The 14,829-nt window shown below is 35.1% G+C and overlaps 1 protein-coding gene across 3 annotated transcripts in view; it reads left to right on the top strand.

Moving 5' to 3' along the window:
* The window catches only part of EFL1 (elongation factor like GTPase 1), an 83,548-nt gene that overhangs the window by 41,532 nt on the left and 27,187 nt on the right, over positions 1-14,829 (top strand). For all 3 annotated transcript variants that reach the window (XM_087743866.1, XM_087743868.1, XM_087743867.1), the window contains exon 16: positions 12,227-12,358. In XM_087743866.1, coding sequence (XP_087599992.1) covers positions 12,227-12,358 — 132 coding nt within the window. The remainder of the gene's footprint in view (positions 1-12,226; positions 12,359-14,829) is intronic.

Here is a 14,829-nt window from a genome sequence, read left to right on the forward strand (position 1 = left end):
CAGAAGCAGTGTCTCTTAGAAACGCATTAATGCTTTCTTAGTTGAGGGAGTGAAAATTGGGTGAGAAGGAAAATTGCCTTTTTATTATGTTAGTTTTACTCTCTTTATTTAGTATCCTGAATTAGCTCACCCAGAGTCTGACAAATGCTAGTGCTGCTGCTGGGAAGCCAAAAGTGGGGGCAAGCTTGCTCTTTTTGATGGCAACTGGCTGCTAGATCATCCTAGCTGTAGCTGAGATGGTGTTCTTAGAATACCTGTTGGGTTGGGGTCTCTTTTCCTTTTATCCTCTAATGCAAATGAATCACCCAGTGACTGGTGTTATTACTGTTGAAAAGGAAATGAAACACTAAGGGTTTTCCAGATGTGGAGATGTTAAAGCTCCAAGCTCCCTTCCTGGTGTCTTTTGTCAGTATGAGGCTGATGCCTGTTTTTAACAAATGAGGAGTGCAGTGTTGGGGATGTTATAATTGCATACAGACTGATGGGATGTAAATAAAATTAAATCTTATTAGTTACTTTTTTGCAAAGGGGCATTAAAAATCAAGATTAGTTCTATTTAATTTCTTTTCTCCATTTTGAAATAGAGGAACATTTAAAAGCCCAATTCAATTATGTGGTCCTCTGTACTAGTCTTATGAATTCTCGTATCTTAGGAATGATCTGTATATTTTTTTCCCATTTTCTTCTTGACCTAGAGCTAATAAAAGTTAATATTTTGCAATATTTTAGGAAGTCAGAGTTGTATGGACTATGAATCACAATAATAATTCTCAATGATACATTAATGGAAGTAATCAGAAATTAGGGGGGAAATGGCAGTCTTTTTTCCTTTGGGGGGAAAAAAGGTTGGGGGGATAAGGAGTAGCAGTCTTATTTTGTAGGTATTTTTTTATGTTTTAAATAGACATGATTTTGGTATGCTTAGTTTCCACAGATGCAGACTGCCAGAAATACTTAATGTGACTCTAACTTGTAAAATTCATTATTCAAATATAGTTTTAATTTTGTGGGAAAATGTTGTGTTTTTTCTTTTTTTATTGCTGTCACAAAAACCTATTTTAACCAGAATAATGAAGGTCTAGCAGAATATTTTCTCCAGATTTTTATTTTTGTATTTCTTAGGTACTTTTGTCAATGATTAATGTGTGTGTTTTGAAATAACTTTCTGGAATTCCATCTTTACTTTTCACTAAAAATTTGTCACTGTTCTAGCTAAATTTTATTTGATGTGTTTGGAGCATATCTCTGCCTTTCAATCTGAGATCAGTAGTAATGGCCCAGCCATAGGTTTTCGTGTGGCAGTAGCTTCTTTATTTTTGTTTTTTTATTTGAATGCATTTTCTGTTTATTTTGGAATTTATTTTGCTATTAAATTGGAGCACATGATAAATAACCTATTATCAGTAACTTCCTAGGCTGCTGATATAACAAGTGTATTTAAGGCATTCCCTGTTCCTTCTCATGCCATCTGTTTGTACACCCATTATGTCAAATAGTCTTAATCCGAGGCATTGGAAAGGTGCTTTCTTTAGTTAGACTCTTTCTTCTAATTAATTATTCCCAAAAATATTATTGCTTGTAACTACAAATGAGCTATTTAAAGGTTTCTTTTAGCTTGAAGTCAAATTTTATATTATTCTTTATCTTTCTTGAAAATTATTGTATTTAAAATAAACATCGACTTTTGCCTAATGTAGACTGAAATGATCCATTATTCATGGCACTTTGGAACACTTGAAGCCATATTTCCCAAGGCAACAAAATAAGCAAGCAGAAATCACTTACAGGCAGATGTAAAGGGGAGGCGGGGGGATTGCCTTTAAAGGAAAGCATTAGGTATTGAGTCAGGTCTTGGAAAATTGGATTTTAATTAGTTACTTGCATGTCTTCAAGTTAACAGGATAAATGGTCAATGACTTAGTAAGGCATTTACCACAAGATATTGTACACATTTGGTAATTGGTATGCTGCTTCTACTTGTGATGTCTGAAATATCCTAGTAACTGATTAGTCTGTCTTTGCATTTACCTGATGTATTGAATGATAAAAGCCTCATTCTTTTTTTTAACTGATGAAATGTAAATCAACTATATTGGGATTCTACAGTTAAACAAATTCTAAAATCAGCACAAGGATGGATGAAATTTAATGAGCTTTTAAACTACCATTGTCTTTTGTAATTGGCACTTCTCGTAGTAGATTCTGAATTCCCCATGTACCTAGGATATGTAATGCAGAACTTGTAGCAATATGTTCATGTAGCTTTTTCTAGGCAAACATGACAAAACCTCCAAGACTTCTACAGCTTAAAATGAATTCTTTGCAAGATCAGTGCCTGAAGGCCTCATTAATTTTAACACCACTTATAATTGATTCTGGGAAGTAACAGATGTTACTTATATTTTATAATCTTCAATTTAAGAAAACCGTATATACATGAAGTCTGCCCATTTTCAGGACACATTACTAAAACCGAATAAAACCTAAAATGGCATTTTCTCTTAATGGTCGGTTGGTTGTTAGACTATGCTGTAGCTAGTCAGATTTATGAAGAAATCATTTGATGTTATTGATCTGTTAGCTGAGATGAGTTATTTTGCTCTGTTGTGGGAAGCATTTGGTCAAGAAATTAATAGAATTCAGTTTTCTATTGTGCTCAAAACCCTAATAAACTTTAGATCTTCCCTCACTTGCATCTTGCCTCAAGTACTCTCATAAAAATATTAAAATATTGTATGGGGTATTATGTCTTCCCAGTCTCTACTTAAAAATAAATATTGAACTTTACTACATTTTTAAATAGAAAGGCTTTGCCTCCGTCTCTTTCCTCTAATGTTAAACGCTTTTCATGCTCAATCTGATAGAGCATAATTGATTCAATGATTCCCCTCTCACCCTTTCTGAAGTTCTATATACATTTCAATGTCGGTGAAATATGTTAGAAACATTTTAATAGACTAAGGTGAGAAGTTATTAGAACTAAAGCAGGAAGAAAATTTTAATAGACTAAGGTGAGAAGACCTGAGAAAATAGGATCCTATTTTAATAGATTTCCAGAACTGAGCATGTGTGCGTAGCTAATGTTATTAATGGTGGTCCTGCAAAAGAGTAAAGATTTCTCTACTTTTTTCTAATGTAACTTCTACAATATACTCAGTGAGCCAGAGAGGTTTATTTTAAAATATTTTGAATTTTCTCGTCTTTAACATCCAAAATATAAGCGATATGAACTGTGTCTTTGCTAGAGGACTGCTGGAACATAGAGATTTGTCTTGTTCTTCTGCTACTTTGAGGATGAAGAATCTTAGGTCTTTTAGTATATGTTCCTTTTGCAAACTTAATTAGGTATTGATATCAAGCCTAACTAAAGCATTCTACCAAACACCTCAGTGTTTTCTTGGGTTTTGTTGACATTTTTGCATGGATAAGATTTATTATCAATTTATAATTATGTACAAAACAGCTTTATGAAGGGTCAGTAGCCCCATCTCTTTCTGTCTTCTACGAGACAGATGTCAACATTATAGCTGAAGTCTTGGAGAGTTTCACTATATGAATTACAAACAAAAGAACTCTTTTTGTTAAATACTTTTCTCATTGAACCGGTAGAAGTCATCAGTAGATGACTAGCATGTGTTTATCTGTGGGATAAAGTAGGGAGGCTTCCTGGAAATATCCAGAGCTACACCTGTGAGACATTTCTCATCTCCAAAAAATATATATATTCTCATTAGAGCGTGTAGTTAATGCTCTGTTGTCTGGAAGGCTTTCTTTTTCCTTAGAGGATTGCTGGGCAAATTTTTTTCCCTTGCATAGGATGTTCCATATGGATTCAGCTGATCTGTTTTCCAGTACAGTGTGCAATTTCATGAATTTATTTACGAAAGTGCGTTTACTACTACTAATAAAAAACCCCAACAAATCAGCATTTCAAAGGACTTTTAGATTATCAAAGTAAATATATTGAAACAACCATTCCTAAATTTCATTTGTTTGGGACAACAACCATACCGAACTGCCTCTGAAGTTCTGGTAGCTGTTTAAAAAAAAAACTAAGTAAATTCAGATGTGTTGCTGTCAGGTTAAATTAAAATCATTTATTCAAAGTAATTATAAATCTAAAATTTGGTTTGTGTTTCAGAAACCCTTGAAGAGTTTTGTATGGTGCTAAATGCTTTCCACATGCAGTAATGGAAGTATTAATTTGATATACAGGCTAACTGAAGTGAGTTCTGATGCCTATGTGGTCACACTGTACAAAGATCTGTCCACGTATTTACTGTTGTTCTGTATTGCTGTTTTCAAGTGATGTCAGGTTGAGCTGGTGTATGGAAAGGAATTATAATGTGTGGGCTCAGGCAAAATATATTACATGCATACTGCTGAGTAGAACTACTACCATTTTTATAAAACCACAAAAGGTACCATTTAGTGCCTTTATCAAGAACACCTTAGAGTTAGAAGATTAAAGTAACTTAAATTGGAGCAAAGGTGGTTTTTTTTTTTTTTTTTTGGTGAAGCTATGAGTGCACTGATTTCATAATACGTAAGGAGGAATGGGGGCGGGTTACAGACCTCAGCATGAACTTTCTTTCTAAGTTTCTGTGCTAAGATTAAGTTTAACCATAAATATTTAAAAATCAGGATCATTTACTCTAGTTTTGAGCTCCAAAAATTAGTATGGCATGACAAATTAAATAATTTTGTAGCACAAGAAAAATATCATTATCTGAAATACTTTCATCTTCTGTATTTATTTGCCTCATTAAGCAACTTAAGGAAATCAGTATTTCATTTTGACTACACCTATTTGTAAACCCAGAAGTCAGATTTGGAATGTTAATTGATTTTGGTTTAATTCTATTTACTTTAAGGTAAATTTTGTATTTTAGCAAGCAAATTCCTGATTCGGCTTTGGTGTCTGCTTTTTCACAAAGACTGAATGCAGGTAGATCTCTATCCATTCACTTTATCGCTTTAAATATGTTACTATTTAATGTAAAGATTTTTTTTTTTATAGTTTCCTTGAACTTGTTTTTAGTCTAGTCTGAGAAAAGTACAGGAAAGTTTATAATTACAATTGTCAACTCAATCAACAGTTAGGAAATGTATGTTATCATGCAGTCTAAATATTTAATCAAATACATGGTATTTTTTTTCCAAAGAATCTCAGCAGAAGATAAATGATGCTTGTTTACTCGTTATATATGTTTGCAATCTGAAACTATAATCGTGCAATAGGAGATTTTAGTGGAACATGCTGTTAGATCTTGTTATTTCTTTCCTTGCAGTTCTTCTAAAAGCAGTTGGTTTTGTTCTTTGGACTGCTAGTTTTTTTCCTACTGGAACTCAATGGGGTGCCCTAGCACTTTTTCATCCTTTACTACTTGATGATTCAGTAGTAAAACATGGAGGTGCTTGTGTCAAAAGTTGCTTATTGCATTTCATGTCCTATCGCATGATTGTGTCCCTTGGGGAGAGGGAATTTTGTTATAACAGTATTAATAATATGGCTGAGTTTACTCTCATCTAATCAGAAAGTTATGCTCAATTTGCCCTCAAACTGCTATGAACCTAGAAGTAAAGTTCTACAATAAAAGTATAACTTAACACCTTTATATTGAGGAACTGAATTCATGTTTCTGCTTGTTAATCTCTAGCACATGTTTAGGTAGAACTTGTTTCTTTGAAACTCATGAAGAAATTGGGACAGAGGCTTCTACAGTCTGTTGAATACTGGTGATTTTTAGAGATTCAGCTCAAAAAAAAACACATAGGGAAAGAGGAAATGAAATACAAAAGAAAATGTTGAATTAACTTTTTCTGTAGAATGATTGGAAAGTATTGCGAACAGCTGAAATCATGCACATACTTCACAGTATTCTGTTTTCCATATAAGCAATTTCACTTGCCTCAGAAGCAAGTAAGAACAATTGAGGGGGAAGCACACAGTTGCAGATGAGAAGAGGAGGCTCACCGGCAATCTGCGCTAACATGTGGTCTGTATTAGGGAAAAAAAGTTGATGAAATCTCAGCTAGAATGTGGTCTGTGTCTTGATTTACATTCCCTTCCTTTCCAGAAAGAGTTTCTAATATAGAAAGGTCAAGTTCTGCCCTCAGATGTCTCTGTGCAGTGCCCATGAGACTCGAGAGAAACATGCTTAAAATCTGAGGTGATAAATGTATAATACAAGGTATTCTTAAGCCATAATAGCTACTTGTTCAAAGTTCCTACAGTTACCATCATTTAGTCCCAGTAATTTGTAAAACATTTTAAGACTCCTTAAATATAAAAGGTCAAAAAAAGTTACTATTGTAACTGAGTTTAATCCTACTAAAAGCCAGTTTCCCCATGCAAAATCCATTCTCTTTTTTCTTTTTTTCCTCTTTTTTTTTTTTTTTTTTTAATTAGGGATAGTAACACAAGGATGGAGGCTGATACTTAAAGTGTACATGGAAACAGTGAAGCAATATTAGTCACTTTAATAGGTAACAGTGTGCTAATGGTATAATCTTTTCTAGGCTTATGCTAGATATTGGGAAAAGGAGAATTCTGTAGATAGATTTGAAGGAGAATGATGATTGATATGGAGTTATTTTCATTAATTTTTTGATGATTTTAATATCATTTGGCAAATACATTTTGCCTTTCTGTTTGTTTTAGTTGGCTTTTAGCCTGTTTAAGGAGAAACTGGAAACATCTAAGAGGCAATCATATTTTTAAGGTGGATTTGTGAATTCATTTCCTCATGTGTGTTTTTTTAAAGCACCTTTTAAAAATATTTCTTTTCAAATGTCTCTCACTAGGGAGGAAAAAAAAATATTTTTGTTACTGCCCAAAGAAAATTATAGAGGTCTTAGCCTGTTTGTACACTCCCTTTGAAACAAAAGACACATGCTCCTTTTAAGATTTCAGACTGTGTAGATTGACAAAAGTTTGCATCACACCTCCTTTTACATGACTTACCAATGAGCCTGCATGGTCTGTCTTCACTGCTACATAGTGCAGTGCATGGAGCATTTAAACCAGGAGGCTTTGCATATTGTAAAGTCTTAATCTTTCTAAACAAACAATGTTGATAAGGAATGATATATTTCAGTGGAGACAGAGCCTTACTGTGAAGATTAACGTTAGCTTTTTGCTTTACTTAGTTCCTTACGGTGTTAGTCCAAAGCTTGACATGTCTCCATTCCAAAGCAGCCAAGGATTCTTAAGTGATGATATCATCAGTGAGAAAAGATAAAGATCCACTGAACTAATGTGCTGAGGCTAGTAACAATGTGGCAGAAGTTAAAATTTAAACAGCTTTCATTCTTCTTTGTTTGATTTTCACACTGCAAACTAAATTATTTCCTTATCTGATTGAAAAAGTTATGTATGGTGGTGGTGTCCGCTTCATTTTTTGCATCTTGAAAGAACATTAAATGCTAAATCTTTCTACATCAAAGGAAACTAATTACATATATCTTGAAATGGATCTATTATGTGTTCAGATCTTTATAGCTGAATTCGGCTGGAAGAGTGTACTTTATCTTTAAAGGCTGCAAAATTAGTGTCTAAAGTGTAGTGGTTACCAGCAAGGCACAGAAGCAAAAAGTAAACGGAGACTTGTCTTAGATCTCCTACTCCTTTTGAAAATTTCGGTCATGATGTTCTTATCTGTTTTTACCGTTAAGTTTCTATCATGTGGTAGAAACACTGGTGATACAAACAGGTATATACTTGATTTAATATTCTTATCTTCTAGGGCAAGTAATAGAAAAGACTCAACAAAAGGACCTTTGTAAATCTAACATTTCTCCACCTGTGTAATAATTCTCCCTGATGTACACCAGAATTTGGTCTACTTTTAAATGACAAAAAAGCAAACTCGGAAGGTATTTCTTAGCATTATCTCACAGGCTTTTAATGAGTTCCTTGTCTATTAAGAGGAAGTCTTATTTTCAACCTATGGATTAACGATTACTGTTGAAATAACAACACTAATACTTTGAAATGTGTTTATTGTTGGTCACTGTGAATGACTTGTCAGAGTAATCTGAATATAACCTATGTAAAAAGTAAGCAACCGGTTACATTTCTATAAATGTGGATGATACTCTTAATATATGCTAGCAAAAATCAGTTTGATAAACCATTATGTGTAGGATTGGCTTCTTTAGGACAAGAGATCTAGTCTGATACTTACTATCAAATCTCATATGGTATCCCTTGGTAGCTTGACTTTGCAGCATGGGTGTCTTGCTTTGCAGTTCTTTCCACTGTAATCCCCTTAATCTCAACGGGACTATGCACAAGCAAAAAGGGTACTTACAGTAGTAACTGTTTAGTAGATATGGCTCTTTGCCTTACACTATAAAAACTGTAAAGGTGATTTGACTCCTGACAGGGAAGAAAAGGCTTTGCTACCAAGCACAATGTTAGAAGTAGTGTTATACAGTATATAGCAAAATATGTGATATATTTCTAATAAGGAGTTTTTAATAAATTCTTGTGTCTTTAAAGTTTACACACTCCCTTGAACAGTCAGAATTCAACATTTTCCTTTGTATAGAAATTAGGTGACACACCCCTGGCAGAGTTTATAAAAAGAAGCAGTTGCCTCATCAAGTTAATACTCATGTTTAAAAATTTCTATAGACATTTTTAATTCCAGATTCTCTTACAAATAAATAAATAAAAGCAGTGTACAACAAACTGCCTACTGGTGTGCATGTTTGTGTGACAGACTGCACACTTTGTAGACGAGGTTGTTCTTTGAGAGATGACTATTCAAAAATACTTGCAATGCTTTTTAGTATTTCATTCTTTAAGCTAACCTAAAACAAAAGGCCAGTAGTTTGTCTCACCTTCCTTGCTTAAGGAGTTTTTTCTTACCTTTGGTTCCTTTCTTTTTGAAAATTATTGTACTACAAAAAGAAATGTGAACTAAAATGTGTGTGTTACAATGATGTCTTTCTTCAAGAGCTGAACAGAACAAATCAAGGGCTGAACAGAACAATTTTAAAACGGGAGGCTTGTTTATAAGCTTAATTTTGGAGTGGCTTTTCTAAGTCTGTTCAAGTAATTAACATTAATATACATTTGAGATCTGTGATCTCAAGTAGTATGTGTAAATTTCAGTGGGATGAACAATATGTAAGTTTAAGATTGATGTAGCAGCATAATTAGTAGAATTCTTCCATTGACGTGTCAGGTGGTACTTTGGAATTAGTTATGTTACATCTTCATCTAATATTATTCAGAAAATACATTAGCAGTTACTTGCTCATAATCATATTATGCAAAAAAGTATCCAAGGACCTTTAATCTTTATGGACTTTTTTTGCCAACATTCATTACTAAGAATTTGTAAATTAAATAGATTCATCAGGGCTGGACTCTGCTCTGTGCTAGCTCACATAGTTAAGCAATTAAAATGCTCAGGTTGTAAGCTTAACAGATTTTCATGAAAACTGACAGATTTTTTTAATTTTTAGTGTATTATTTTTGCCAGACACTAGTGTAATTCATGTACTTTTACCTTTAAATGTGAAACAAAAGAGCAGAGAGCTTTAAGTTTCCTTTATGGTAATAAGAGTACTGTAATGTGTGTCAAGAAAAGAGTGAGTCTATCTGAAGTAAGATTTGGTAACTTGATTTCTCTGGTTCACATTACACTGTGAAAAGGAGCTGTTCACCTCCCACTCTAAATCATTTTCGTTTTACCAGCTGGAGAAGATCAGAATAAAATGGACCCATCCCTTTTCTTGGTCCCTGGTGGTGATGAGGATCCAGCATTTGTTTTTCATTCAAACCACATGTTGAATAAGTGAAAAAGAGGAAATACATGCTGGTCATAGGTCAGGTGCAACACAGAGTTTATACAGATTTATTTTCTTTGTAGCATCTGCTATCTTGCATTTAAAGCCGTTGAACGTTGCTATGCTTCCAGTCATTTTGAGGCAGGTTTTCTTAAATAGTGACATTTTGGGTTTTGGCAAATCCTACTGGCCAGACATTCAGCCTTCAGAGTTGTAGAAACAGCCTGATTCTGCAGATGATAACTCTGCAGCAGACTGGCTGTTCAGAATTTAAACTCCTTCACGATCTCATAGGGTGGAAGCTGACCCTCTTTGTTTCTGGCCTCAAATAAAGACGACTAAGCCAAAAAAGAACCTGGAAAAGTATTAGGGTGATAATGGGGAGCTGAGATTAAGAACTTCTCTGGTTATCATTACTTGGGCATGTAGGAGAGGAGGAGGAAGGAGCACAAATATACAGCAATCTACAAATGCGAATTTAATTTTTAAGCAGGCATAGATTATCATAGAATCGTTTAGGTTGGAAAAGACCTTTAAGATCATCAAGTCCAACCGTTAACCTAGCACTGCCAAGTCCACCACTAAACCATGTCCCTAAGCACCACATCTAAATGTCTTTTAAATACCTCCAGGGATGGAGACTCAACCACTTCCCTGGGCAGCCTGTTCCAATGCCTGACTACCCTTTCGGTGAAGAAGTTTTTCCTAATATCCAATCTAAACCTGCCCTGGCGCAACTTAAGGCTATTTCCTCTTATCCTATTGCTTGTTATTTGGGAGAAGAGACCAACTCCCACCTCGCTACAGCCTCCTTTCAGGTAGTTGTAGAGAGCAATAAGGTCTCCCCTCAGCCTCCTCTTCTCCAGGCTAAACAACCCCAGCTCCCTCAGCCGCTCCTCCTGAGACTTGTGCTCTAGGCCCTTCACCGGCTTCGTTGCCCTTCTCTGGACACGCTCCAGCACCTCAATGTCCTTCTTGTAGTGAGGGGCCCAAAACTGAACACAGTATTTGAGGTGTGAGTACAAGGGGATGATCACTTCCCTAGTCCTGCTGGCCACACTATTCCTGATACAAGCCAGGATGCTATTGGCTGCCTTGGCTACCCAGGCACGCTGGTGGCTCATATTCAGCTGTCTGTCAACCAACACCCCCAGGGCCTTTTCTGCTGGGCAGCTCTCCAGCCACTCCTCCCCCAGCCCGTAGCGTTGCATGGGGTTGTTGTGACCCAAGTGCAGGACCCGACACTGAGCCTTGTTGAACCTCATACAGTTGGCCTCGGCCCATTGATCCAGCCTGTCCAGGTCCCTCTGTAGGGCCTTCCTACCCTCCAGCAGATCGTGAACTAAAGGTTTTTGTTTTCTTGTAATAAGTTACATGTACATTTAATTTATACTCCATTAGAAGTACTGTGATGCTCATTGCTTATGATTGGGGGAGAATCATGAAAAGTGACTGTATATATCAGTATTAGCTTTCTTTGTTGTCTTTATTACTCAACCACTTCTGGTAGTGTTTTTATAGCTCTGACTAAATTATGAATGATGTCCTGTTGGTTAGGAATTTGAACACAATAATTTCAAATTGTCTTAAATGTGCCAGCCAGCCAGCCAAAACTAAATATGCATTTACAGCAGCTATTTTGCAGATTTATAGCTAGTATTTTTTTCCTATATTTTTTCTTATCGCTACAGTTTAAGCTCAGTTTTCTCCAACTTGCCAGCATTATAAAATATATTAGGATTAGAATTAATAGCTTACTATATGATAAATTAAATTTTACAAGATTCAAGTTGCAGAAAAGAGGAATCCCAAATGGGCATGGAGGGGTGCGAAGAGGGAAGAAAAAAAAAAAAAAGCATTCTTCACAATAAGAGTAATTAGGCACTGGAGGAGCTTGCCGACAGAGGCTGTGGAGTCTCCATCATTAAAGGTTTTTAAAACTTCACTGGACAAGGCCCTGAGCAACTTGATCGAACTTTGAAGTTAGCCCTACTTTGAGCTGGAGTTTAGACAAGATGACCTTTGGAGGGCTCTTGCAATCTAAATTTTTCTAAATCTAAACCACCAAAAATAAGTCTGAGCTGTACAAAGGATTGGACATCATAGAAAGGAAAAAAAGTCCTCATGTCCTTTCTGTTCTTCAGAGTTATAAACACGCCTTTTTAAAATATAGAGGGAATGCAGTGGGAACTGTGAGGCTGAATATCAAATGACACACCAGAGACTTGACTACCCAGATTATGCACAAATATTTTAATGGATATTTTATATGAACAGTGAGGAATTTTTGAAACTGATTTTTGTAATTAGAATAATTTCAGCTTTTTTTAGCTTGATGATCGTGTCTTTAGTCTCATTTAATATGACAGTGCATGATTTTTTTGTTGTTTTGCCTTTTTTTTTTTTTTCCAATTTTTATTAGGAATAGGAGGCCTGCAAGATTTTGTGCTAAAGTCTGCAACACTGTCAACGTCGCCAGCTTGTCCACCATTTACACCTCTCAACTTTGAAGCTACACCAATTGTGCGGGTAGCTGTCGAACCGAAACATCCAAGTAAGTTTAAAGGAGAATGGGGATGGTAATGCAAATTCAATGTGGTAGCAAAGCAGCTTCCCACCCTTAGTGATTTGGCTAGTTTATGATCTATCCCCTGAATCAGAGACTGATGCAGTATAAAACAAATACATATGTTGCCTAGAGGGCCATACTTTATTGTCCTTGTGAATTCTTCTAGCTGGCTAGCTCATGTCTCAGTAGGTGAGGAGATACAGAAGACTTTGTTGTGCCCTTTATGGTCAGACTTAGCTGTTCCGCAAGTAAGATACTATGTAATGCTAAAGGTTCAGTATTCCTTTACTTTGAAGGTAAGTATATCTTTGGGTTTTTCACTTCAGCTGACATTGTTTTATGCTACATCGTTAAGCTCGTGGTACAGATTTACAGTACTGCTTCTAATTGATTATTTTTTCCCCCCAAACAGAGACTAGTGTAGCTCTGGCTATATTTGAATTTCAGCCCAATTTTCATTTGTTGTTGTAGTGTTAGTAGAACCAAAGTAGCTGGCTCTCTGTTCAGTTACAAAATACTTTAAGATTACATGTTTTTTTAGAAAGTGATTGGACAGCTTAGCAGCTATTTGTTCCACGTGTCTGAATAACAGATAGTCATATATTGTACATCCTGCATTTGTTAAAGCAGTTTTGAAAGTATTGGAAATTACTGGTTCTACTGAGTGTAGTATTAAGTTGAAAATCTTAAAGGAATATAATTCTAGAACTACTGACTGATTTCTGGGTAATGTTTTTTTTCCTTATGGAAATGAAGCTATATCATTCTTGTATCACTGCTTAATTTCTCCTGCCTGCTAATTTCTGAATCTATGGTTTGAACTAAATCTGTTAGAGGGACAGAAGCCTCAGAGGTAACTACACTTGCAAAAGTTTCGTGAAAATCAACTGCTGCTTGCCATAACAGGAAGACCAGCAAAATTTGGCCATTGCAGGCTCAGCTTGAAAGCAATCAATTGTCCAGTGAGCTGCATATAGTCTTGAGGTGGCCCTAGCACATTGTCTCATTTGAATGCCCTGGATTTCCACAGCAAACCTACCTCAAAACTGCATTTGCTTATTTGGAAAAATGCCTGAAATAAATGCAAATGACTTCCCTATGTATATTTTACAAAAGTATTGCATGTCTTCACGTTCATGTCAAAATCTTCATGTATGGTTACCTTAAGCTGTAAAAGAAAAAAAAAATATCTATTCATCCCTCTCAGTGGGCTTAAATGCAGAAGACAACATTGAAAGCCTTTTTTCAACTGTGTTGGCCATGTGAACTAACACTGTGTTTTTTCCACTTGTTTATTTTTGTCTTGTTTTCAAGGATACTTTTCTATTATACCCTTACAAGCTTAGCATTAAATATACAATATCATATTTCTTTTAATAGTCTCCAAGTGAGTAACAAGTTTAATGTCACTCTTCCTCCTGAATATGAATATGCATTCCTGGAAAGCCTGTGGGTATTCTTCACCCCATATGTAAAATAAGAAAAAGGAATCATAATTAATTGTTTAAAATTGTATTAATTATGAAAGGCTGCTGACATGAGGTATTTATGCATAGCTTTGATGTAATCTAGCCAAATTTGACTCAGCTGTGGTTGTTCATTCTCCATTAACTTTAAGGCAACTCTTTTTAAACACCTTCATTTCAGGGACAGCTGTGTTTTGTTTCACTGAAAAGCTCTCACATTCCTGATTTTTCCCCTTTTCAGGTTGTAATATCATTAAAGCTTTTCAGTGGCTTCCAGCTAGTTTAAATCCTTCCTGTGCTTCATTCACTCTTATGCCTTCTAAGTAATCCATATGGAATAATTTTTGCTTTTATTTTAGTAAAGTTAACGTGTTGTTATTTATGTCTTTGGAGCGTTTTAAACATTAGCAATTTACAGGTTGCTACACTTAGCCATGAGAGATTTCAAAGAAATACAGTTATTTACTGAAAGATGACTTTAAACAGTTGAAATAAGTAAGAGAGGTTATATCTCTTGATAATTTGTGAAAATGAGAATTGAAATCCTGAAATTTTTAATCACTTCATATTGATAACATTCAATTTTTTTATTGGTTGTGACCTGTTTATGAGCTGTATCTGTAGTTAATTGTATATAGGAAGCAAGATAACATAGTCATAGCCAATAGCAAGTTTGGTATACTAAACCTATTCTAAAACTATGTAAAACAAAAATGTGCAATCCATTCAAATGAGTACCATGGTTATGATTGTATAATGTGAATTTTATCACCAGTACATAAATTCTTGGTGACAAATTATGAGTATAGCTTATGTCTTCAGCTGCTGCTCTTAAACCCTACCACTTTTTGTGACTCATAAGCAGAAATTTGCCTATGGAAAGACCTCAGAACTTAGCTGAAAGTTTTGGAGTATTCCTAAAATAAGTATTTGTGTTTACACTTCCATAAAAATGAGTGTTACTATTTCTCACTTTAAGTATATCCTACT

This window comes from Nipponia nippon, unplaced genomic scaffold, assembly GCF_047370975.1.
Source record: "Nipponia nippon isolate SJK-2023a ecotype South Korea unplaced genomic scaffold, ASM4737097v1 scaffold_9, whole genome shotgun sequence".
Taxonomy (NCBI): Eukaryota; Metazoa; Chordata; class Aves; order Pelecaniformes; family Threskiornithidae; genus Nipponia; species Nipponia nippon.